Source organism: Xenopus tropicalis, chromosome 8, assembly GCF_000004195.4.
Source record: "Xenopus tropicalis strain Nigerian chromosome 8, UCB_Xtro_10.0, whole genome shotgun sequence".
Lineage (NCBI taxonomy): Eukaryota > Metazoa > Chordata > Amphibia > Anura > Pipidae > Xenopus > Xenopus tropicalis.
This window is the reverse complement of record NC_030684.2, coordinates 27,531,893-27,556,959: the sequence shown is the minus strand read 5'-3', so window position 1 is coordinate 27,556,959 and position 25,067 is coordinate 27,531,893. Positions and strand designations below refer to the sequence as shown.

General features: G+C 37.9%; 1 protein-coding gene across 2 annotated transcripts in view; it reads left to right on the top strand.

Moving 5' to 3' along the window:
* The window catches only part of pbx3 (pre-B-cell leukemia homeobox 3), a 148,544-nt gene that overhangs the window by 108,581 nt on the left and 14,896 nt on the right, over positions 1 to 25,067 (top strand). For both annotated transcript variants that reach the window (XM_031891469.1, XM_004916737.4), the window contains 2 exons: positions 18,412 to 18,656; positions 24,824 to 25,014. In XM_031891469.1, the coding sequence (XP_031747329.1) occupies positions 18,412 to 18,656; positions 24,824 to 25,014 (436 nt within the window). The remainder of the gene's footprint in view (positions 1 to 18,411; positions 18,657 to 24,823; positions 25,015 to 25,067) is intronic.

The following is a 25,067-nucleotide window of genomic DNA, read 5'->3' as shown; positions in this document are numbered from 1 at the left end:
TTCTACTCTTCCTGAGGTGTGAACAGGGGAACAATATGGGTGATTACAGCCTGAGCCTGAGGTGTGAACACTGCAGGGGGGAACTATGCAGAGATTAAAAGGTGTGAACAACACAGGGGATTACATATTTAAACAATACAGGGGGATTACAGCCTGAATCTGAGGTGAGAACCATGCAGGGGGGGCAGTTAATCACAGTACTGATACCATTTAAAGCTTACACAAGAGTAAGCCATCAAAGCAGCCAGACAGGTGGGGGGCCACACAGAGGGGGGTCGCGGGCCAGTTGTACAACACTGCAGTAGATTATTGCTGATTGGCTTTGCCCCTGTGCAGGTTCCAGTTCTGCCTTACAGTAAAGGTACAGCATCACTGCCAAATCCTTAGATGTATTCTACCTATTTACCAGGCTGCAAGATATTGATTTTTTCAACAGTTCATCTGGAATATTTTTTATAAGCACTACAGGAACCAGTGTCTTATTTTTAAAATTAAAAAAGAATCATAGGGTTAAAGGCCCATGTGTTTTGCACCTAAGTAAATGAAGCGGGTGTGATAGTAAAAATAAAACACCCAAAAAATGGATATTTTGCACCTTGTTAAATAAGTACCTTCATTATTAAAATTATTTATGCTTCCAGTTTTGTGTTGCTTGCAGTTCTTGCCAAACCATTGGATCTTAATATGTATATTACAAAAAAGCTTTTACTTAAGTGCATGAAATGCTAGTGCAAATTACTTTTTATTTAATGTGGAAGCACACACTGACCTATAACATTTGGGGACCAAGAATATATAGGGGTCAGTGGCACAACACATATGCAGGTATAGCATCCATTATCTGGAAACCCATTATCTCCCATAGAGCCCATTATATATAAATCTAATTTTTAAAAGTGATTTCTGTTTTCTCTGTAATAATAAAACAGTAACTTGTAGTTGATCCCAACTAAAGCTGGCCACACATGTTCAGATTTTAGTCTTCTTCCGACGAACACTCGGCTATCGATTGTTGTTTAAATGCTACGATCTAAAACTAACATTCAGACTGAAACTGTAGGATAAAGTACTAAAAATACAAATTGGATGATGTTCTGAACAGGAAATCGTTTGCAGACACTGGTCGTACAAAAGTGACTTCCATTGTAGGTCCCCCAAGGATATTGTCAGATACACATTACAGGTATGGGACCCATTATCCAGAATGCTCGGGACCTGGGATTTTCCAGATAAGGAAAAGTCCTACCTTAAGTCTACAAAAAATTTATTTAAACAGTAATTAAACCCAATAGGATTATTTTTTCTCCAATAAGGATTAATTATCCAATCTTTGTTGGGACCAAGTAGAAGGCACTGTTTTATTATTACAGAGAAAAAGGAAACCATTTTTAAAAATGTATATTATTTGATTAAAATGGAGTCGACAGGAGCTTTCTGGATAATGGGTTTCCGGATAAGGGGTCCGATACCTGTACAATATTGGTGTGTGTACGGCCAGCATAAGTTGCTGGTGGCATAATAATACTATTAGGTTTATTTAATGTTTGATTACATTTTTAGTAGTCTTAAAGTATAGTGATCCAAATTGCACAAAGATCCTTTATCAAAAAAAAAAACCCCAGGTCCCAAGCATTTTGAATAAGAGATCCTATACCTTAATGTCTTTTTCTTTGATTCATTCATTTTTGCATTCATTCATTCTCTCACTCGTGTTTGTCATGGACACTTCCGCTTAGTTCTCTATTTTCTTATGTTAAATGCCCCATCCTTGTTCTCTGAGCTAACAATCTGATGACTGACAGCTATGCTACTTCAGGCCCGTGACATACAAAGAAGCCACAACATACACAGATCTCCAAAAAAAGACTTGTTATGATAATTCCATCTCAACTGCACTTAAGCAATCATTTATTGTTTAAATACAGTGCAAGTTGTAACAAAACGCTGTCAAGAGCCATCACACTCATTAACCTAGCAGCTAATTAGCTTCCTCCTGCTTGAAGCCTGACAAGTTTTGCAGTGTGAACCTATCACTGTAATGTCAGTTTAGGAGTGCAGGAGGAGGAGGGAGGGGTGTAGGAGGCACCCATTAGAAATCTGTGAGAGGAGGACTTACGTGAAAAGGTTCCCATCCTAAACAAATGTTAACCGTTGTTAATACACTCAGCTGTAATTAAACTGGCAACGCTTAATTACTGCAATTAGCACATTAACCATTTTATTTCAGGTTGGTATGGAAGATGGGGAATCATATGCTTCTAGTTGGTTTGATGACAGAAGACATTGGTTTGCCCCATAATAGCTGCATTATGCTTGTCATGAAGACAGCCTCCAATATGGAATTGATGGCCAGTGATTCCTTGTTGGATCATGTATGACTTCTTGCAAGTGGCCCCTCTATGAGCTATAGTATATACCCTAAATAATATTTACAGCTTTCGTTACTTGCAAAACTTTTTCGTGTCAGTCCTGTAAGAAAACAGACACATTTTGCATATTTCTGCTGTGTTTACATTAAAATGAGAGCCTAAATAACATGGAAAAAAATTAGCAAGAACACACTTTGTTACAGTGCCAAGCCGGCCAGGCACCCTAGGCAAGCTGGCCTGCTTCAATGTCCACCTCGCCTTGCCGTGCTGAAGACCAGTGGGAGGCGAAAAAGGTGGCCACATGTGGACTGATAAAAGATGCCAACAGAAAGGAGTTTGGGCCCTCAGAGGGGCCTACCCAACCAATATCTGACTGAAAATTGGGCAGATATTGATTGGCCAGGTTTAAAAATCCCTTCAGGGCCAGGAGTGCATGATTTCGTTGATGTGGCCCTCACCCCGTCAGCCTGCATCCTGTCAATGTGATTTGATCGTTTGGCCTAAGGACTTAATCGCCCTTCTCACAATGGGCATATTGGGGAAAGGCCACCTGTAGAGTCCATTTTAAGTATATCATTTTTATATTTTATAATGATTTTCCTTGTTAATGGTACCTTGCACTTAATGGTAACTAAGCCGCATAAATCCATTTTTAGTTGACAAAGTATGACATTGTTATCCAGAAAACCCCAAGCAGTCCAGATAATATCTACAATATATTTTATAAGCATTGAAAGGTGCTCCCTATACAGCTGATCTAGCATACTTTCATAGGTTGGGCATACATTAAACTGGAAGCAATCATTGGCCTTCTAAGTTGGGCAAAGTAGAATGTGTTTTACTGCCAAAACACTGCACATGTCTGCATATATTTGTCCATCTAGTAACAATCTACTTGTTGTGCTTAGTTGCCAGCAAAATGGAAATCTTATACCTTGGGTCTTAAACAAGAGTTTTGCCCTTGAGGATTAGCCTGAACTGCGTTTACAGCACTACCTGGACCTTTTCCATGCAGTAATAGCTCATTGTCTAAATAACACCTATTTCTTTGTGTTACAGTATATTGTATATAAAGCCATTCTTTATTCACATAACTGTTTACTATAGCCCACTGACACCAACAGATACTGCCTTTTTAGCAGCAGATTAATACCGGGATGATGATGATGTTTTTAATATATTCTTTCCTGTTACAGAGGTAGGATTCAGAATCCAAGCTATTTTATTAGCTTCTAAATATGTTTCCTTTCCTCCACCGATAGATTAAAAAAAATACCAGGGAAACATCTGATAAAAAGATTTAGCTGCACAGGGCAAACAGTAGCACAGATATAAACTCCTACACTCAATCCTCAGAGTGCAGAATATTAGCTCTAATTTACAAAACATCCTCATCTTCAATGCAGATAGTAAAGACAGATATAACCCAGGGCAAGTTTAATTTCAGATTGGGATTTCACATAATGTTTTATTCATGGTATTATATCAAAAGTCCACTGCAATCAAGTTAAGCTCTAAACTTAAACCATTATGTCAATTTCAGTTCCGCAGGACACAGATAATTTATTCTGTCCTGATTTTTCTTAAAGGGGGTTGAATCCATATCCCTCCTGAAGAATTTATGCTGCTTGACCTGGTTTGAAAATTCCAGCATCTCTGGACGTCTAATTAGCATGTTAACCAAAGACTAGGGCGGCTCTTCATGCACAACTGGGGCCTGGGGGGTAAATAAGTAGTTGTTCAGTGGTAGATTTGCATGTTTCTCTCAGGCTCTGAATAACGAATTACCTTGAAGATTGTTAGAAGCCTTTTCCCATCTGCATCTTTAACCAAACCAGGCCACAACATTGTATCCCAATTTGTAGAAGGTATCTGACAATAATTTGTTTGCTGTGTTGTCTTTTTTTGCACAGCCGAAAGCTTTTCTACAAAATTCCTATCTGCTAAAATATACTAAAAGTTAAATTTGTGTAAATATAGTGTAGACATAACAAAAACTCTATGTTGACTCTTGCTGGCCATACACCTAAAGATCTGTTCCTTTGGCAAGGTCTCAAAGTGAGCCTGGCAGGAGTCTGAAGGGGACAAGTCGGCAATGTATGGCCAGCTTTATAGTATGGATGATCGCCCTTGTTCTCTCTCCAATCCACTCAACACCAAAATAGACAGCATTTATTGCATTGTTTAAATATATGTACTTTTCCCTTTACATATTATGTCAGACATGCTGGGACATCACGTGCAGTATTGGAAAACTGGAAAATGTATTATAATGTGCAGAGTAGTGAAAGGGAATACTGTGAAAATGTAACAAGATGAAAGATCAGAAGGAACATGCCCCAGACTTATGAGTATTTTTGCAGCCTGGGGTTAGAAGTAAAGGTGGCCATACACGGGCTGATTTCAGCTGCCGATATCGGTACTTTAAACCAATGATGCGCTACCAACGGCGCCAATCCAACCATAGGTGGGAAATCATCATATATTGCCAAATGAGCGGATCTTATAGTGTATGGCCACCCTAAGCTATTTTGTTCTGTGGGGTTAGGTACCACCCACGTAATGCAATTAACTGCTCCAACCCAGTATACTTCTGGAAGAGCACCATGTTGTGTGCCCCAGCTGTATGGACATGAACAATAGAAGGTGTCCTTTTCCTTCAAAGTTCAGTTTTTGTCACATGAAGAAAAATATGGAGGTTAGAACCTGGGCTGGTGCACTTTTTAGTTAACAGGAGCACCCAGGGTATCACATAATTTTAATCACTGGGGGGGGGGGGGTACCAAATTATAATATCCTTTTTTAACCTCTTTATAAAGTAGTGTGTCTACTTCTGCTGAAGCAGGCACATTCTGAGAATGGGAGCACACAGGGATATTTATATGCCCCATGTGACCCCCCTTCTTTTGTAGAAGTTGACTTCTAAGTTCTAAGCTAAGGAACACTGTGGAGCCTGATTAGCTTTAAACTCATATTATGCTATGGGCAAGAACATTTATGGTGAAATTCCTTATATAATTACAGGTGATGGTGTTTTCCCACCACTGAATGCTTCTTCATACTAATTTGTGCCCAATAAGACTTTCTTTTGATTTATACTTAAAACTCAGGGCCTCCGTATTTGTTCTGGCCCAGTCCTAGTTACTAAGACCTTCAGCATGATATTGTCTAATCCGTCCCCAAAAAAGGTCACTGCCATCCATCTGCTCAAGTTCCATCTGACCAGAGCTGCATCTTAACTGTACTCATTTCCAAGGTGAGCACCATTCTCTAAGACTTCCTTCATTGATCCGTGATGTAAAGTGAAGAACTTTAAAGGCCAAAGAGAGAGACACATACACATATACAGTACATATAATGTTTTATATGGTTTTCTTATTGATGGATTTTTAATCTTTTTCATAGAACATAATAGTAAAAGTATCGCTCCAGTGCAGGCAATGGGTGTAACTTCTGGTTGTCTATAAATCCAACCATCTATCTAAAATCAGCATATATCTGTCTGTCTGTATATTTACTTATCTGTCCAGCCATCTATATGTACTGTACATTATGTAGCTGTGGCATCCTGCACAGGGGCAAGCATCCTATATGGTTGAATTAACTTAGGGATGTGGTATTCATGGTTACATGCTAATCATTTGTTTTGCCAATTAGTCAATGTTTTTCCAATAGAATAGCTTCTGGTTAGTTTGCCATTTTACGATATCAGTCAAAAATATAAAGACCATATGTCTTGTCATTAAACATACCTGGGAAATGATTGGAAAATTTACAGAACCTTTAGACATTTAGTCATGCACTATTAATTAATTAATTGGTTATTTCAGCCTGTTGATTTAAATATATGTGATTAAACTCTTGTGGTTGGTTACCAAAGTAAAAAGATTAATTGTCTTCTTTGTGCTCAATGTACATACTGTACCCCCTTTACATGCTTAAAATCTATAACTTAGTGAGATGTATTTTCATATCGAAGCAGTAAATGCCTTCATGTCATTCCTGGTTGTATCACAGGTGACAGCCTTGTCAAATTGTGCTGAAATCTTAATATGCATGCTTGGGTGTAGTTACCAAACTAGCAAATATCTTTTGTGATGAGTTAGTCTTAATCCTAAATACAGGTATGGGATCCTTTATCCAGAAAGCTCTGAATTACGTAAAGCCCGTCTCCCATAGACTCCATTTTAATCAAATAATTCAGAATTTTAAAACTGATTTCCTTTTTCTCTGTAATAATAAAACAGTACCTGTACTTGATCCCAACTAAGATATAATTACCCCTTATTGGGGGCAGAACAGCCCTATTGGGTTTATTTAATGGTTAAATGATTCCCTTTTCTCTGTAATAATAAAACAGTACCTGTACTTGATCCCAACTAAGATATAATTACCCCTTATTGGGGGCAGAACAGCCCTATTGGGTTTATTTCATGGTTAAATGATTCCCTTTTCTCTGTAATAATAAAACAGTACCTGTACTTGATCCCAACTAAGATATAATTACCCCTTATTGGAGGCAGAACAGCCCTATTGGGTTTATTTAATGGTTAAATGATTCCCTTTTCTCTGTAATAATAAAACAGTACCTGTACTTGATCCCAACTAAGATATAATTAATCCTTATTGGGGGCAGAACAGCCCTATTGGGTTTATTTAATGGTTAAATGATTCCCTTTTCTCTGTAATAATAAAACAGTACCTGTACTTGATCCCAACTAAGATATAATTACCCCTTATTGGATGCAAAACAATCCTATTGGGTTTAATTAATGTTTTATTGATTTTTTGGAAAACTTAAACTTGGTAAGATTTTATAAAAAAAAATATATACCTAAACTTAACTGTGTATGCAGTCCCTCAAAATATAAGGGCCAATTTGACAATGTGATATTTTTGGTGAGGTGTTAGAGCTCAACACTGCCTCTAAGGGGCGGATTCATTAAAACACGAGTTTGAATCCCGAATGGGAAAAATTCGGATTGGATACGATAATTTCTGAAGATCGCAAATATCACGTAAATGCTTACGATAAAATCGTATTAGTCACGATAATATCGTATTGGCGATCCGAAAGTCATGGAATTTTTGTACCGAACAATTGTACACAGCGGCAGAACCTTTCCGAATTTTTCACGCAAACATACGAAAAAGTCGCGTGGGCGTACGGAAAAGTCGGGCAAGCGCGAAAAAATCGTCGAAAATACGCTCAGAGCGTTTAAATGAATGGTCCAAGCATTCGTGTCTTAATAAATCTCGCCCTAAGTGTTACCACCCAGTAGAACAATACAGTGTTTGATTGCTCAGAGTTAAACACATTGTGATGAACTGAAACACTGATCTGCTTTGATAAATGTCATTTCTTGACTGTCAGGGAAATGTTTCCATATATGTTTTTTAGAGCAATAAAGGAAAGTGTTGCTGCTTTTGCGGAGATGCTCTCTGCATTTTTAGATAAACTTTGCTTTTTTAAAATTTGTTGTTTTGGCTTATAAGCAAATGACAATATGTAGTGGGTAAAAAATGAGGATAGGAAAAAAAAAATAACCATCTCCGTTGGGATTACAACTATTTTCATCTCTTTTTTTGTCCCTATTTCTGTCTTTCCCCCCATTATTGACATCTCCATCAACTGTTACATTTTTACGCTTAAAGATGTTTGCACTCTGTCACAGTCACTGTTAAAAATGGTCTTGTCATTTTTCATTATGAATAACGTTTGTCTATATGCTTTGTATTGCTCTTGAAGTGAAAGCCTTGTGTATAAAATGCTAAACGCATGTAAAAATGGGCAATATGAACTGAACATAGCTAAACAGCTTCTCTGCTGATGGAAACAAATCCATTGGTAAGCTGCACTCCTCAGGAATTACTCCTGGAATATTTAAAAGAAATTTTATTTGAGGGAATTGGGAAAGGCCGCTCTTATGTCATGTGGCCACCAGTACCATCAGCAACATCATTGGCAGTAAGTCTGCATGCAGTATAGGTATAGGACCTGTTATCCAGAATGCTTGGGACCTGGGGCTTTCCGGATAAGGGATCTTTCTGTAATTTGGATCTCCATACCTTAAGTCTAAGGTATTCCCATGTTGGTACTATTTTAATACCCTACAGCATCTTAATGGATAATATTGTTGCAAATTCCATAGTGACATGGAATTCCCTTTCTGCTACAGACTCACAAGTAACTTGTCTAAACGCCATAGGAAGAAGGTCATTGTGCTATCACTATTAAACATAGCCTTTTATAAGGAACTAAGAACTAAGCAGATGTTATGGATTAAATGTCGATACAGGTATGGGATCCCATATCTGGAAACATTTTTCAGAAAACTCTAAATTATGGAAAGGCCATCTCCCATAGACTCCATTTTTAGCAAATCTAATATTTATTAGTACTTTGTACTTGATAATAACTTAAATGCATAGATCCATATTGGTGGTAAAACAATACTATTGGGTTTATTTAAGGTTATTTTTAGCAGACTTAAGAATCACGTATCGGGGAAAACACTTTAACAGTGCTTTGTTACTTTCTGTCATTTTAAAGACTCAAATTCTCCTATTAAGGTATTTCAAATGGAATGGTACTGATAGATGCCCCCCTAAAGTCTAGCTCTTGACTGTCAGATAAAAGCTAATGAATCCTGTTTTGTGAGATATTTGTATGCATTCCCATGCATTCCGGACTATAGATCCTATACCTGTATACGAAAGCCATTGCCCTGTACCTCCCTTGATTGTAGGGAAGCACCAGAAGTAAAACTTGGCACCTATAGATGTCAATTGCCTTAAAGGCACATGACCTTAAGGGTGAAGACACACGGAGCTACTAGTAGCGGCTACTTTTCGTGGCTACTAAAATAGACAATGCTGATCTTTTATTGATAACTGTCTCTACTTGTTTTAGCAAAGACAATTCTCAGTATTGTCTATGGCAGGGTATTTTCTGGGGTTTGGTAGCCATGAAAAATTAGCGGCTACTAGTAGCTCAGTGTGTCTTCACCCTAAGGCTTCAGTTTAGGATTGACCGAATACTTAGTGGCTGGTTTGTCTTGAGCAGGTAAATCGCAAAAAGAAAACGCAAGTGTTCATGTTTTCTCTGGGTTTTTTTTGTGCGGTATTTATTTTCCACAAGCAAGTTATAGGTAACAAACTTTATTTTTTCAAAAAAATATGGAAAGTAAAAATAAAAGCAATCATGCAAGAAAATGTGGACCGTATTACATTTATTTACCTGCATACGACCATTGATTAATAAATCAGACCCAAGTTTTGGGATGTATTCAAATACAGGTATAGGACCCGTTATCCAGAATGCTCTGGACCAAGGGTATTCTGGATAAGGGATCTTTCCGTAATTTAGATCTCCATACCTTAAGTCTACTAAAAAAATCAATAAACCATTAAGTAAACCCAAAAGTGGGTTTAATAATAATTGTTTTGCATCCAATAAGGATTATTTATATCTTAGTTGGGATCAATTACAAGGTACTGTTTTATTACTACAGAGAAAAAGCAAATTAGTTTTAAAATTCCGAATTATTTGTTTGAAATGGAAGGAGACAGGCTTTCCGTAATTCGGAGCTTTCTGAATAATGGGTTTCCAGATAAGGGATCCCATACCTGTACTGCAAAAAACTAATTGGATTTGGTGAAACCTTGGATTTAGAGCACCCCTACAACATGTCAACTTTTGAGCAATTAGATTGTCCCTAGCGGCCCTAGCAAGGTGAGACATTTTATGTATTGTAAGCTCTTTTGGGCAGGGCCCTCTTCACCTCTTGTATCGGTTACTGATTGCTTTATATGTTACTCTGTATGTCCAATGTATGTAACCCACATATTGTACAGCGCTGCGGAATATGTTGGCGCTTTATAAATAAATGTTAATGTAATGTATCCATGTATACGTTGTACCAAAAACTCATATTAGTTATATACAGTCTTGGGCAGAAATGTCTTCTCTATCACACTGTGCCAGAGGTGATGTAAACATCTTCTTAAAGACATTAAGATATATGATGTGCAGCTATACCTCCGGTCTCTAAAATGCATCGATTTAACAAGTTGTCTAAAATGAATTCTATTGGGATTTTATTGGGATAAGTTCAAATGATCCTCCCAGAAAAGAGCAGGTGGCATGCTATAATATGGTAATTATTACTGCACTGACTTAGCTTATGCCGGACGCATATCAGTTAATGTGTTAACGACCCGTTAATTACTTTACATGTGAAAAAAAGCGAAATTCCCCGGGGCACATTTGCCGGTGTGTGTCAGCATTAACAAAACAAGTGTATATAACAGACTGCAAGTCTGAACAGAAAATAAACACAATGAATATTGTAAACATAAATTAAAAATGAAATTAGACTTGCAAGTGGGTATATTTCTCTCTGGCAGAGTTGATAAGCAGTTTTCTGCACTATCAGTGCCAGTGTGAAGTGTGTCTGCTTTCCTCTTTATTTCCACAGGGAGGAAATATACATTAAGGGATTAGCTTTATGTTGGAGACAAATGAATGGCTTTAGTGAATATCTTCCTGTAAGTTATGGGCTATTAAACTCTTTGTTTTACCATAGAGAAATATGGGACTCTTTTTATCATGGGATTTTATACAGTGTCCCCCTTTTTTGCACAAACTTTTATTAACTTTCAGTATGCTGGATGAAATCAGCCTCTCTTATTACACCGAGGGAGGAAGTCACAGACTCGGCGAAGCTGGAAAGGTGAATTAGGATCCAGACCAGGTCTGGTTGCTAGGTTTGCATTTTATATAGAAACATATAATTTAGTACAGGTATGGGATCTTGATAGTTGTAGCTGAATCATTTAACTTGCACTGTCAAACTTGAGGTCCCGCTAATATTAAAAAGTAGTTGGCAGTGGCTGGGGTACCCAAGACTGATATCATATAATGATGTTGGCTTGGAAGGCAGCTCGGAAAATGAGATTTACAGTGGCGTCTGTCCTGTGCATTCCTTTACACAGTCCCCAAGCTGTGATGCTTGAGATATCCATTGTGGATAGTTGATTTATAGCAGGAGGTATACAACAGGTGTTCTCAGTTTGCCCTCATATAGGGTTGCCTCCTTCTCTGGAAAAAATACCAGCCTCCTATATTTTTTCTTTCTTCCCTATTATTAATATTGGCATTTAGCATCATTTTTACTGGCCAAACTGGTGAAATACCAGCCAGGTGGCAACATTACCCTCGTAGAATGAAGAGCTGCAATGATTGAGAATACAAGGGTGAACCTGCATGGTTCAAAGAAAAAAATTATTAGCATTATTACACAAAGTACTGTATCTTAGCTGTTTTTTCCATTCAGTATGTATGTAGCTTATTGCTTTAACATGCTGGTGTGTCCTGGCAGCAAAGGGGTTACACATAGTTTGTTTTAGTTGCCTCCCTGTATTGCACGAGGCCATTACAAAAGGTTAGCCGCACCATTACAACTGCTCCAAAATGAGGGAGGAAGCGGTTTTATGGGTCTCCAACTCCCACTTCAGCCATGAGAGCAAACTAGCATCAGTTTAAAGGTCAGGCAGCTGCGGTATGACAGAGAGAGGGGGGATATTAGAGGCAGGGGGTAGGTGGTGAAGCAGCTCAGCACTGGGGTGATTCCGCAGCATAAGCTTGTAGAATTATGGCTGCCCAGAGACTCAGTATCACTTTAATGAGTCCGTCTGAAGAGGTAGAGTCTGGATTTATGTAGCTGCTCATAATTTTCTGTTGAGACTGTTTATGGCAGACTCTTAAAATCCACACTGCTCATTTTTTTGTGTGTATAAAATTTCCAGAACCTTATCGTTTTCAACATATCCATATTTCCCCCCCAAACCCCACTACTTTAACCCATCTGAGTTTTTTTTTTTTTAGATCTTAGTAAAACCCAGTAGACAAGATAGTCTCTCATTTAAAATGTACAGCATACCTTGTGAACATGGGTTCGACAGCACAGTGGCCATTATTGCCATATCAGTCCAGAAGGAAGCCATGTTGGCTGCACCTGAAAAAGTCAGAGTTGGTTTCAAATTCTAATTATCAATTATCACCAATATTACCAATTATAATTATCCTGTGTTCAGTCTTTCTAAGGAAGAGTCTAGCTACACAATTTGATATCATGTTAAATAGTTTCACAGGGGTCAGGAGTAGGTTAGTCCTACCAGTTATTTCACTACCCTTCTTTGTTCTGAAAGACTTCTATTCACTTTCTCTCACTCTTACTACATTTTGAATGGCATGTTTGCCTATCTTTGTTCAGCAAAAAAATGTTATATGAAACCTCTTGCATCGAAAATGTTTGTCCCTGGTTACAGGCTTCTGATCCTGTTAATGCTGAGTCAAACAGTGGTGTAGTACAGTGTACAAAAGTACAGATATTTAATACTTAAAGAGATAGTGACCCCTGAAATGAAACATCTATCATAACAATGTCTTTTGCATGCTATTAATAATTTTGCTATAAAAGTATTTGTCCCATGCTTTTACATTACCTATCTGATTCCTATGTTCCTCTATGAGGGGGCTGCCATAGCATTAGAAACTATAACTGACAGCCTGAGAAGGGACAGTCAGGTTGGCTAAACGTCAGCAAAAAAAGATCAACATGACCTACAGGTAACTTTTTATGTAGATTCATATTTGAAAAAGTCATTTTTTTGTGTCAGTATCACTTTAAGTACATTTCTTTTAAAATATTTATACCTAGAGCTTATGAAGCTTCATAATATAAGAAACAAAATTCTGAACTATCTAAAGTTTCTTTCTTTGCTAGGGGATCAGAGCTATCATCGGATAAACTCTCCTCTTAAGGTCCCCATACACGGGCCGATTGTATCTGCCAATATCGGTCCCTTGGACCGATTCGGCAGCTTATCAGCCCATGTAGGGGCAGAAACGAGGGGCCTGCCCAACCAATATCTGGCCTAAAATTGGCTAGATATCGATCGGGCAGGTTAAAAGATTCAGTTGGATCGGGGACCACATCGGCTCGTTGATGCGGTCCCCGAACCAACTGCCCCATTGCCGCCAATATAACGAATCTTAACGTGTATGGGGACCTTTAGGGGACAGAAAAAAATCATATCCCTCCCTCTTTATAGACAAACCTTCTCCCTATTTTATTTTTTATTGCTGTCTTAAAGAAATTGTTCACCTTCATATTGATATATTTATTGTGTGTTTTTTTTATTTTTGAGCTATGATTGTATGATGTATGTAGCTGTTTGTTCAGCAACTCTCCAGTTTGGAATTTTAGCAGCTATCTGATTCTAGGATCCAAAATGAGCCTAGCAACCAAGCAGTGGTGTGAATGAGAGACTGGAGTATGAATAGCAGAGGGCTCGAATAGAAGGATAATATTATATAACAATATTTGTTTTGCTGCATTTGAAACCTGGACAGAGCTAGAAGAAGAAGGCAAATACTTCAAAAACTTCAAGAATGAAGACTAACTAAAAAGTTCCTAAGAATTGCTCATACTGTAACATTTCATGAGTTATCTTATAAGTGAACTATCCATCTGAAGGTTCATAACTGTCTTTTTGGACTTTACTTTATATTTTCTGGTTGAAGCGGGAGAAAATTGCTATGGCATTTGTGTTGCCCTTTCAGGTATACACAGTACTGCGTGTTTAGCTTTTCCTTGCAAACAGTTTTATGTATGACCACATATTTTAGTATTTCGTAGAGAGATGGATTTGCACTGTTAATAGAGCCTTAATAGGCAAAGGCTACCTTCCTAAACAAATTTTTGTTTATTCCGATAGAGCCCAAGATACATCTTGGTTGGGCCATTTGGTCTTCTGTTCATACATTCATGCTTCTGGGTAGAGGATGTCAGCACACTCATCACTCCAGCTTGGCAGTAAACAGTTACTCAGGGCTGTTCTTTTCCCAGCAGAGCTTGCTAGGAAGGAATTAAGGAATAATGGGGTCCATTTAAAGGTAGTTGTGGAACAGAAATCAGTGGCAAAATTATAGCCTAAACCCACACATTTACATTAACAATAGCCAAAACCCTGCTATGTGGGAGGGAAAAAAGCCATTTTAGCTGATACAACCAAAAGTCTGTTCCCAAAGTGCATCGTTAGAGCTCCATGTTTCTGATCAAACAGGTAGAAAGGAAGCAATATACATTCCTCTCAAGTTAAATATTCCAGCATAAACATTTACTGCCCCCAAATAAAAAAAAATAAATATGTTTACCAGGGAGCGAAATCTCATCCTAAGGTTACAACTTTCTTATCAGATTCAAAGGAGCTTCCGAGGAGGCTGGTAGCGAACACATATAAATCTGCCTCCAAAAAGGGTTTCTCAGTGCAGGGAAATGAAATAAACATTTGGAGTTTCTGATACACAGAGACTGTGTGCGTTTTATGGTGTGCAAGATTTATTTTACTGCAGATACTTTTCCCCAAGATTTATCAACACTTTTGTTGCTATGTGAATAGTTCTAGTAAAATCTGACCTTTTTTATGTAGAAAATGGGTTAAATAATTTAACAATTAATTTTTTGGGATAGCTAGCATTAAAGTACTTAGGACTTTAACATATTCAGTCTGTTATTTCACCTTATGATCGTGGGGTCAAATGATATTTGCAAAACTGGAGCCAAATATATATAAAGCATAATGTACTTTATATATTGTAAAATATAAGGATATTAGAGATCACAGAGGAGCACCATAACAATATAAAGGTTATGGAACTATGAAATCAGTATTGGGCCCACATCGTCTGCAACCTGGAGTAAACACGACTGTATTAGAAATAAGGATGAACCATTCCATACCATTCAGGGCAGCTCCATCTTGTACTGACATTATAAGCATAATTCTAATTTTTCAAAATGATTCCTTTTTCTCTGTTATTATAAAACAGTACCTTGTACTTGATCCAAACTAGGATATTATTAATCCTTATTGGAGCCAAAACAATCCCATTGGGTTTATTCAATATTTTTAAATGATTTTTTAGCAGACTTAAGGTATGAAGTTCCAAATTACGGAAAGATCCCTTATCCGGAAAACCCCAGGTCCCGAGCATTCTGGATAATAGGTCCCATACCTGTACTATTCACTTTACTAAGCGTCCCATAAAACTGCTGTATACCATCAAAGTAAATACGTAGTTGCAAAAGGGGCCTGTGGCTTGGTGTCATAAACTTTTTTTTAGCAATGCAAGCTTTTAATCTGTATTTGTTCCAAACTAATTGGTATAGCCCCTTTGCCAGCTATTGAGATTTACTAGAGGCTTAAGCTCTGGTAATATGTATGTAGGTATATTCTAACAGTATGCAGGAAAATGTGTCTTCTGCTGCACATTTCTCCCCTATCTCACATGCAATCACTGGATGAAAACAGATTCAAACCAAGCAGCACCATGAGAGGCTAAGTAATCATTTTCTTCCCGCTCTCTCTTCGGTTTCCCAAATTGAAGCGGACACATGATAAAAATGTCAGCCCCACTCTGCACGTCAGGCCCCTAACAGGATTACATGTCAGCCCTTAATGCCTGGATGTGTTCCCCCACCCCAACCATGAATGGCTGCATTATTGCTAGCGGAAAGTTCCGGTAATATATAGTAAGAGACAAGTAGCTCTTTATGGCCAGTGATTATTCGCTTTGAATGAAACCTGTGATTTATGTCCATTTAACTGAGCAGCTCCTTGTAAAATTCCCACCGCTGCATTTTTCCTCAATACAGAATGACTGAAGCGAAAGTGACAAGCGGCTTGCCGTGGAAATGTGCAGAGCGCTGTGGTGTTATATTTAATATACCTGACACGGAAATTGTGCACCAGCTGACTAACTTCTCCAATGCTTGAGGGTGGGTTGCTTAGGCCCACCGGGGTCCTCCAGGCAATTGTGTGCCGTAATCAGAACACTTGCTATCAATTTAACTAGGGCTCACAGACAGTTGTGCTTTTGGGTTTGTGTGCCATAGTTTTGGGGAGAGATGTGCGGTTTAACAGAGGAGGTTCCATAAAGCAGAAATGCAGAGAAGGCTGTGTTTTATTCCCTCTGGACCATTTGCGAATACCTCCCTACTTCTGATCTCATCTTTTCTGCAGTAATATGGCAGTGCCAAATAGAACATTGTCCTTTCTCTGCATTCTTGGTGAGGTGCAATACAATAAATTGAGAAGTGCTGCGCAGAGGACAAAGCCATGCACTTTTAAGTGTACCTTCTCTCCCAGGTGAACACCTTCGATTCTGCTGTGCTGTATAGTACTGGCGAAGAGCAACAAACATGCAGACCAGGCTCCACAGGGTGCTAATCTGTTTATTTATAATTCAAGAGCTGTAGCCCATTTATTAATAAACCCTTAATGAGCTCCAAAAAAAAAAAGGCCTGAGATTATTGCTTTTTACCATACCCTGCAATCAGATGGCACCTCGAGTGGATGTTTTACTGCAGCTTTTCAAGATTAACAAAAGGTTAATATTCTGACCTGAAGATTCATTTATTTAGTCTGGAAATGACGCCTGCTGTTCAGACCACGCTTATTTGGCACAAGATAGGCAAGGCAGGTGTTTGCAGACTTAAAGATACTCGGCATTCAGAGTAAATTTTCAACTGTAACAAAGGCAGTGACAAAGTCATGGTACTTATATATATATCACTAATAGAATTGAATTTATGTACAGCATATAGCATAAGTCACAGAGCGTTATTGTACTGTTTAAACCAACCAAAAGGAATTGAGAAAGATGCCAAAATTTATATATAAACCCACAGATAAGTAGATTGATCAACTAACCAACCTTATTTTATTATGGTGTAAATAAGCCACGCCAAATACCTCATTCGGTATGTGTTCCTTATTAATGCTATTGTACCAGTAGTATCTTTGTGTTCTTAGGCGTAATTATTTGGTGTGAAAGGTAATTCATTCCTTTAATAAATGATACATATTCCTGGTTTGTCTGAACTTATATGTTAGTTTACCTAATGTCACTGGGTAGGTATCAGTCTGATACATAGTTTTAAAGAATATTATACAAGATGAGATCCCAATATTGTGTTTACTCTTATGTTTGGGTGCTCACACAGCCATCATTCTAGTCCGGGTAAGTCAAGAGACCTGGTTTTAGGAAAAGCATTGGGATAATAAGTAAGCAACACTTAAAGTAAGTCAGCAGGGCATTAACCCATACGTGCTTGAGTCTTAAAGGTATTTTGTGGTGGGACATAAAGGTTTATGAGATGAGAAGCCTTACTCTCAGCCATACTCTTTAGGGTTGAACTACGCCAATTATGGGTTTTGGTCAGAATTTTAGAATTTAGGTTTTGGATCAAAAGTCTGACAGTTTTGAAAAGCATGATCACATGCTGAAACTGCTCTCTTAGGTGTTAAGTTCTTCATATTGAGCTTCACCCATTGTGGAATATAGGAGGCATATGTTTTATTGCTTAATATGGTTGCACAAGAATAGAATGTTATGGGGCACTTAATCAAGAACACAATGATTTATTGTTTACTGGGTATTTATACCCTCTTTTCAGCATGACTACAATAAATAGGACCTGTGCTGAACATATTTTTTCCTAATGTTTTAATCACTGAAAATATATGCTTTTTGTTATTTCTTGAGCTAAACAGGGAAACTGTTTAGATATCTGGGCTCTTGTAATCTAATGATGTGCCTCACAAGAACATGGAGTAGCTTCACTTTCCCTTTTTAACTAACTAAAAACCTATATTTTCAGTGTTTGAAACATTAGGCAAAAATATGTTCAGCCAAAGCCCTAATTATTGTACTCATGTTGAAAAGGGGTCACAGATCCTTTAAGACTTAATATGAGTAAGGTTGCCAGGTAAGACTTAGGAAAGTATTGCTATGTACTATGCCATATCAAAGACAAAAGCTACATGTTGTAGACAATGTTGTATATCATTGTATTATTGCAGCAGTGTGGTGTGGGGTTACTATTGAAATGCTAGCAACTCTATTATTATTATTATATCCATTGCATTTTACTGATTCTCAAGTGGATTTTCATTTTGTTATTTTACACAGGTCTCAGCATCCGAGGAGCACAGGAAGAGGATCCCCCAGATCCTCAGCTCATGAGACTGGACAATATGCTGTTGGCTGAAGGCGTTTCTGGACCAGAGAAGGGTGGTGGATCAGCAGCTGCAGCAGCCGCAGCAGCTGCATCTGGTGGTGGCTCCTCGGATAACTCCATAGAACACTCTGACTACAGGGCTAAACTCAGCCAGATCCGGCAAATCTATCACACAGAACTGGAGAAATATGAGCAGGTGCGTAAAGTCTACCACTTTTCAAAATCCCAAAACTGCCTGCAAGAATACAGATGGAGGAAACATTGTCCTAATATGACACAGACATCATATGGTGGGACTTGGGGAGCCAGTTGAGCCAATTGCACACCATACATAAGTTTGCTCCATCTATATGTGTACTTTAAGCAGGTAGGAGGAACATAAATTTAATGTAAGCATATACTAGACATAGAAGCTGCTGATGACCACTACAAAAAACTGCCTGTTGGTTCAGTAATTTAGCAGTAGCAAGCCCAGTTGAGATTTTATAATATCACAGCAAGCCACAGGTTTGTAGTAGTCACAGTAGTTGTCAGTGCTGTAGGACATAGGGCAGTAATGCAGGAAGCTTTCATCTGATGCCTGCTCTAGGATTATGTTGCATATTTTGTAGTTTAAATAGTCCTTTGGGTTATAAGAGAGTTTGACTGAGCAGAGTGAATAGATCTGCCTTATCTGAACCAATTTCAAATGATATATTTATACATACATACAGGTTCTTCTTTGTGGAATAAAGCTGGATTAACTTGAAACCCAAAACCTATCTTAGAACCATTACCAACCTTGTTTTAATTAGTGTTTTCAGTTATATATTTGGTGGGGATCATTGCGAACCACACTAAACAGCACAGAGCCTATTTTTGGATAGTAGCCCTTAGGATAAGCTTACCTGGACATAGTGAGGGAGGTACTTTAAAGATTAAACCTCTCCATATATTGAACCCCATAAGTTCTATGTAGGTTTTTGTGTAGAAACAAATTTATTCTGACAGAGAATTAATGTCATAATTTCCTTCTCTGATTGTCTCAAGAGACTTTTCTGTGATTGATTTTGCCATATCTAACAATAACACATTATCTTTAGTCTATGTTGTTTTCTAGAAACTTTCAGTAAAAGGAGTCAAGGAGTCCTTGCAAATGTGCTTGCACACAATACTCTTGCATGTTATCAGCAGCTTCAGTAATTTAGGTGACACATTGAGAGCCTTGAGGCACACTAAAGTTGGATTTTGCTAAAGGCAGAAGTATGGTTAAGGGTTTCCAGTGCCCCTTAGCATCTGTAACCCCTGTGATTTCAGCCCTGAGATGTCTCCTGAATTCATCCTTTATCTCTGCGTGGGAAACAATTCTGCATGCGTGTAGATTGTCTATGTTTCTTTTCTGTTGTTTGTCATTTTGCCATATATATATTTTAGGCCTTTGTGTATGGTTGTAGCCTAATATTTACCACTTATTTGGTCACAAAACAGAAACTTTTTGTTCCCTTCTAACCTTATTCTTTTCTTCAAAATGCTTGAATATAAGTGCCCATATTAATAATCTACTAACTGAATCATAGCAAAACAGCAAAAATGATGTAACATAAGGTTTGAGTGCATTCAGTGGGTTTTGAATGGCTTAAATTAATTAATAAATAAGATGATACCATGCCCCATTCCCTTCTTCATTTGCTTCTGCATGTGTCAGGTGATAAACCTGCTGAGAGCAGCATTTTTAAGCACTATTTATTCTCTTTCTTTTATGGACTAATTTCTGCACAGATTTATGAACTGGCTTTTATATGCTGAATTTAATGAACTGTATTTTTAAGTTTCTGATATGTCTGGATAGACAGACAGACAGATAGATACAAAAAAGGGAAGAAAAAAGAGAAAGAATGAATGAAAGAAAGAAGGTAGCTTACAAATGTGCAATTATATCACTCTGATCACACTAGCTCATTGACTTGGAAGAAAAGATGTCAACTGCAGTGGGGCAGGATGTGTTAACATTTGGGGTTTCTCTGTTGCAATATGGCCTAATATTGAATGACTTGAGACTTTTAGATATATATTTTAGAATGCATAACGAGGATCTTTTTTAAAGATAATATAACTGATTATGAATTACCACCCCAATTTTTTTTTTCGTGCACGCTGAACAAGATTTAATTCTAAGCAGCTTCCCACAAGATTGCAGCACACTGCAGAATCGTGACCACACCTGCTTTTGTGACCACACCCATTTAGACTCCACCCAATTTAATACGTGTTTTCACCAAATTTTCAGGAAAACTAAACTGTAGCAGTAGGGGGCAACATTTGCTTAGTCTGGTAACCCAAGACAACCATGCTTTAAGTGCACTTTGCCAACAGACTGCTGGTTGCTATGTATGGGTTATATAACCTCATCAAACCTGGCACCATTTACTACATTTCTGCTTAAAAGTAGAAATTGATGGAACAAGGGAGCTATATACCAGGTAAATAAGTTTTAGTTTCTTTACTTTAGATAAAGTTATAGAGAGAGTTTGGCTAGTTTAGTCAAAGAGGGTGAAAATATCATTCAGATTTGCATTATAGAGTATATGGCAGATGAAATAATACATTCATGGGTATCAGGACATTTGTAGCATGTTTTAGTAGCTAGAGCAGTCAGTGCATGGCAGCATAAACTGGCACCGTAAGCATATTATATAGTAAGAGGCCCTGGCAGGGGGTATTGAAACCACAAGTACAATTAACACAGAGAGTTGTGCATGCAGGCACTACAAGCACATACTATGAGAGGAAAGTAATTCTGGCACCCAAGCTACATTATATATGCATAGGCTGTGGGGTACCCAAGGACATTATATACAGAGAGAAACAGCGGGTACTGATCCCCTAAGGACATAATATATAAAATTTATGGCACCCAGTCACTAAACAGGACACTATATAGTAAGAAGCAAAGAGGCAGCGAATACTGGAACACCAAGCACAATATACACTAAAATAAATTGGGTATTGGCATAAAAATATATTATATAGCAAAAAGCAGTGAGCACAGGCACTCCAAACATATAATAACATTTGAGATTCTAGCATCTCCCCAAGCACTGCCTGACTCTCTTCCCCTGCCAAAAAGCAAGGTATTTGGTGCTGTAGGCTAGGAGCACTGTGTAACCTGTTGGAGGAAAAGACTGCATTGGTAATGATGAAAATTGAAATATCTCTTACTGCATTGATCCCATTTCTCCTGGTTAGACAACAATATTATGTTATAATGGAACAGGTGTACAATGCCTCCAATCTCAAGGTCCATAATTATATATAAACATAGTAATTTAGGTTAAAAAAGACAAACATCCAACATTTTGGTCTAAGTGAAACCAGAGGAAGGAGAAAAACTAAAGCCTTTCCAATTTGACTCAAAAATATTCCTTCCTAACTCCAAGAGGGCAATTGGACCAGCCCCTGGATCAACTTTATACTAAGATGATCTTTAACCCTTCTTGGAGCTGATAACATACACATATAGTCATGGCTCACGTTGTTATCCGATGGCCTCTTCTCCATTCTGTTCCTTTTTTGTCTGTTCTTTTACTTTTGCTCTTGCTATTTACTTTTTTTTTTATTTCACTTCACTTTTAAGGTTGCTTTTGCCTTTGTTCTGTTTTTGCCACATTTCCTTCTAGACCTAGCCACATTATTTTGCCATTTTTGTTCTTTTTCCCATCACTCAGTGATTTTTCTCTGCCCCTCTCTACACTTAAACTATTCTGATGTCCCCAATATTTTCCATTGCTCCACTAGCCTGCCCAATCTCCTTCCCATTTTCTGGCCTTTTATCTCTCACATCCATCTAATACTCTTTCTCCGGGAAACTAGCCCAAGATGCTCGCCTTCCCGTCCACTGAACACCCGAGAGCCTGTTCTTCCCTAGCTGCCTGGCTGTCACTGCTTCCATTTTTGCTATGTAGCGACATAACACGGAAGTAGAGGTGGAAGCACTGGCAACTCTGCAACTTCCAAAACTGCTTTCAGTAGCTATTATATTTACAAATTATATTTCAAATTGTGATTGAGCTTTGAGCAAAATAACATTTGGCATCTGTTTGTCTTTATTTATGCTTAATTTAGTATATGCACACACACATATACATGTATGTGTAAATACACCTACATACAGAAAATTACCTAAGGAACTTGAGATTGCTAATGCTCTGGATTTTCGTTTCTTCAGGTAAACATTCTGTTCCCTTATCTAAGAGGTGGTTCCTTTGTTCTTTTATATATGAAAAACTATTTTCTACTATCCAGAATGTCCTCTAACATATCTAATGTATTTGCAAAGATTATTCATGTCCACTCACAAGCACTTTTCTCCAAAGAAAACAACCCCAACTTGACAGTCTTTCCTTATAGTTTAATTGTTCCATTCCTTACACCAGTTTGGTTGTGCATCTGTGCAGCTTTTCTATCCCAAAAATATCATTTCTATAGGCTGGTTCCCAAAACTGCACTGCACTGCATACTCAAGATGGGGTCTTACCAGGGATTTATAAGGAGGCAAATGCCTGTTTTCATAACTCAAGTCAATGCCCACATTTATGCATGACAGTACCTTATTTGCTTTAGTAGCCACTGATTGACACTGCTTGGAGCAGCATAATTTCTTTTTCACAAAAACAAGGGCCAAAAAGCCCCTACTGATCTTTTTTAGATCTCCTTATGGCTTGGAGAGTAACCAAACCCACAAATAGTTCTTCATTAGGGATGCCCCCAGCAAAATTCCTTTTTTTTTTAACCTTGCATTCATCAGCTTTGAACTTTGTTTTCCAGTTTGCTGGCCATTTCTTTAATTTAGTCTTAGGAACGTCATAGTTTTCCACAATTTAGTAATATCAGCAAAAAAAAACAAACCAAACAGTACTAACAATTCCCACCTCAAGGTAATTAATAAACAAGTTAATTAATAAACATTTGGTTTTTTTTCTTTGGGAATGAAACATTGTTGGGAATGAATATCTTATACAAATATTTTTTTCATAACCTACAAAGGATTTGCAATTTACCTATTATTATTATATACATATATATGAGGAAAGCTGTTAAAACGACTGCCAGTAACCCCTCTTATTCAGGATATATAAATAAGGAGGCAATGTGCAGTCTTAAGCAGAAGGACACATCTTTCTAAGGGGTGTAGCAAGATTTTAATTATCTAAATGTAAATACTTAACGAATTTTACTTAGAGTAATGAGCTAAAGTGCATGCTACATAAATGAGATGTACTAATTAATCTTGTATGAACTAGTGCTTTAAAGTGATGCTGGGTGAATCCCACAAAGTTGGTTCCATGCCAGATAGTTAATCAGCCTTTTAGTTCATACATGGTTTCCCTTAATAAGTTTGGAGATATTCAGCAAGCATTCAAGGAAATAAATCCCTGCTTATTCTGAGCACCACGCAGAAACTAGTCTGATAACAAACAAGTCTCCTCTGATCTCCGAAACGTGCAGTGGGTTATTGATCTCAGATTTTTTCATCTATCTACTAACAGATTAGTTTGAGGAGTTTTCTATGTACACCTCTGTGCACAGCTTATGGAATGTTCACTTGGGTAGAAGTATTGGTTACTACCCTGCTTATATTAAAGCAAGGGCAAATGATCCTTCCTACATGTCCAGGGGCTTCTACATTGGCTAGAGTTTTCTGCGCCTAAATGCCTATTTATCTGCATGTTTATTTTTAAATAATAAACTTACTAAATATAATAATTTATAAATTCAGTACTGTTTTACAAATAATAAAGTTGCTTTTCACTGTCGCCCTCCCAGCAATCTGTTGTAGCTTTGAAAGCATGTACAGCCAAATTTTGCTTATCCAAAAGCTCTGCCACAAGCACCAGCAACTTGTTTCCATGGAGGCTAGTATCATTTGGTCATCCATGGGCCGTATGAATGGACTGTTGTGGTCACTTATTCAGTATTTTCGTGTCTATTCTTACAGGCATTAATTATACACCCTGTCTCATCATTATGAACTTTTTCCTAAGCACCTAACCCATGTGTGCAATTGTATGTCACTGCAGTTCAATACGCAGTGTTTTATAGCAGACTTACCAAAGCAGATCCCAAAGATTACATTAATTCATCTCCCTTACTGTACTAGAATGTTCAAATATATGTGTGGGCATTCCATATGCAGGCCAAACATTCTGACATTAGCATGATTTTTCTAAGGTCAGACTATCAAACTTCTATGTTTTTGCCCATTTTAAGCCTTCATTATTATACTTTGCAAATGCTATGGCAAGCAACATTGTAAAGTAATATACCAGATACTACAGGCCAGATCTATGTAGTAACCCGCTTATTGCTTTTTTTATTTACTTTTAGGCGTGTAATGAGTTTACAACCCATGTGATGAATCTACTAAGAGAGCAGAGCCGGACACGCCCCATCTCTCCAAAAGAAATAGAGAGGATGGTGGGCATTATTCACAGGAAGTTCAGCTCCATCCAAATGCAACTGAAGCAGAGCACGTGTGAGGCAGTCATGATCCTGCGGTCAAGGTTTCTTGATGCCAGGTAGGGGCAATTAAAGCTCGGATTTTTGGGGCATTCTTCCTAGTATTTGATTT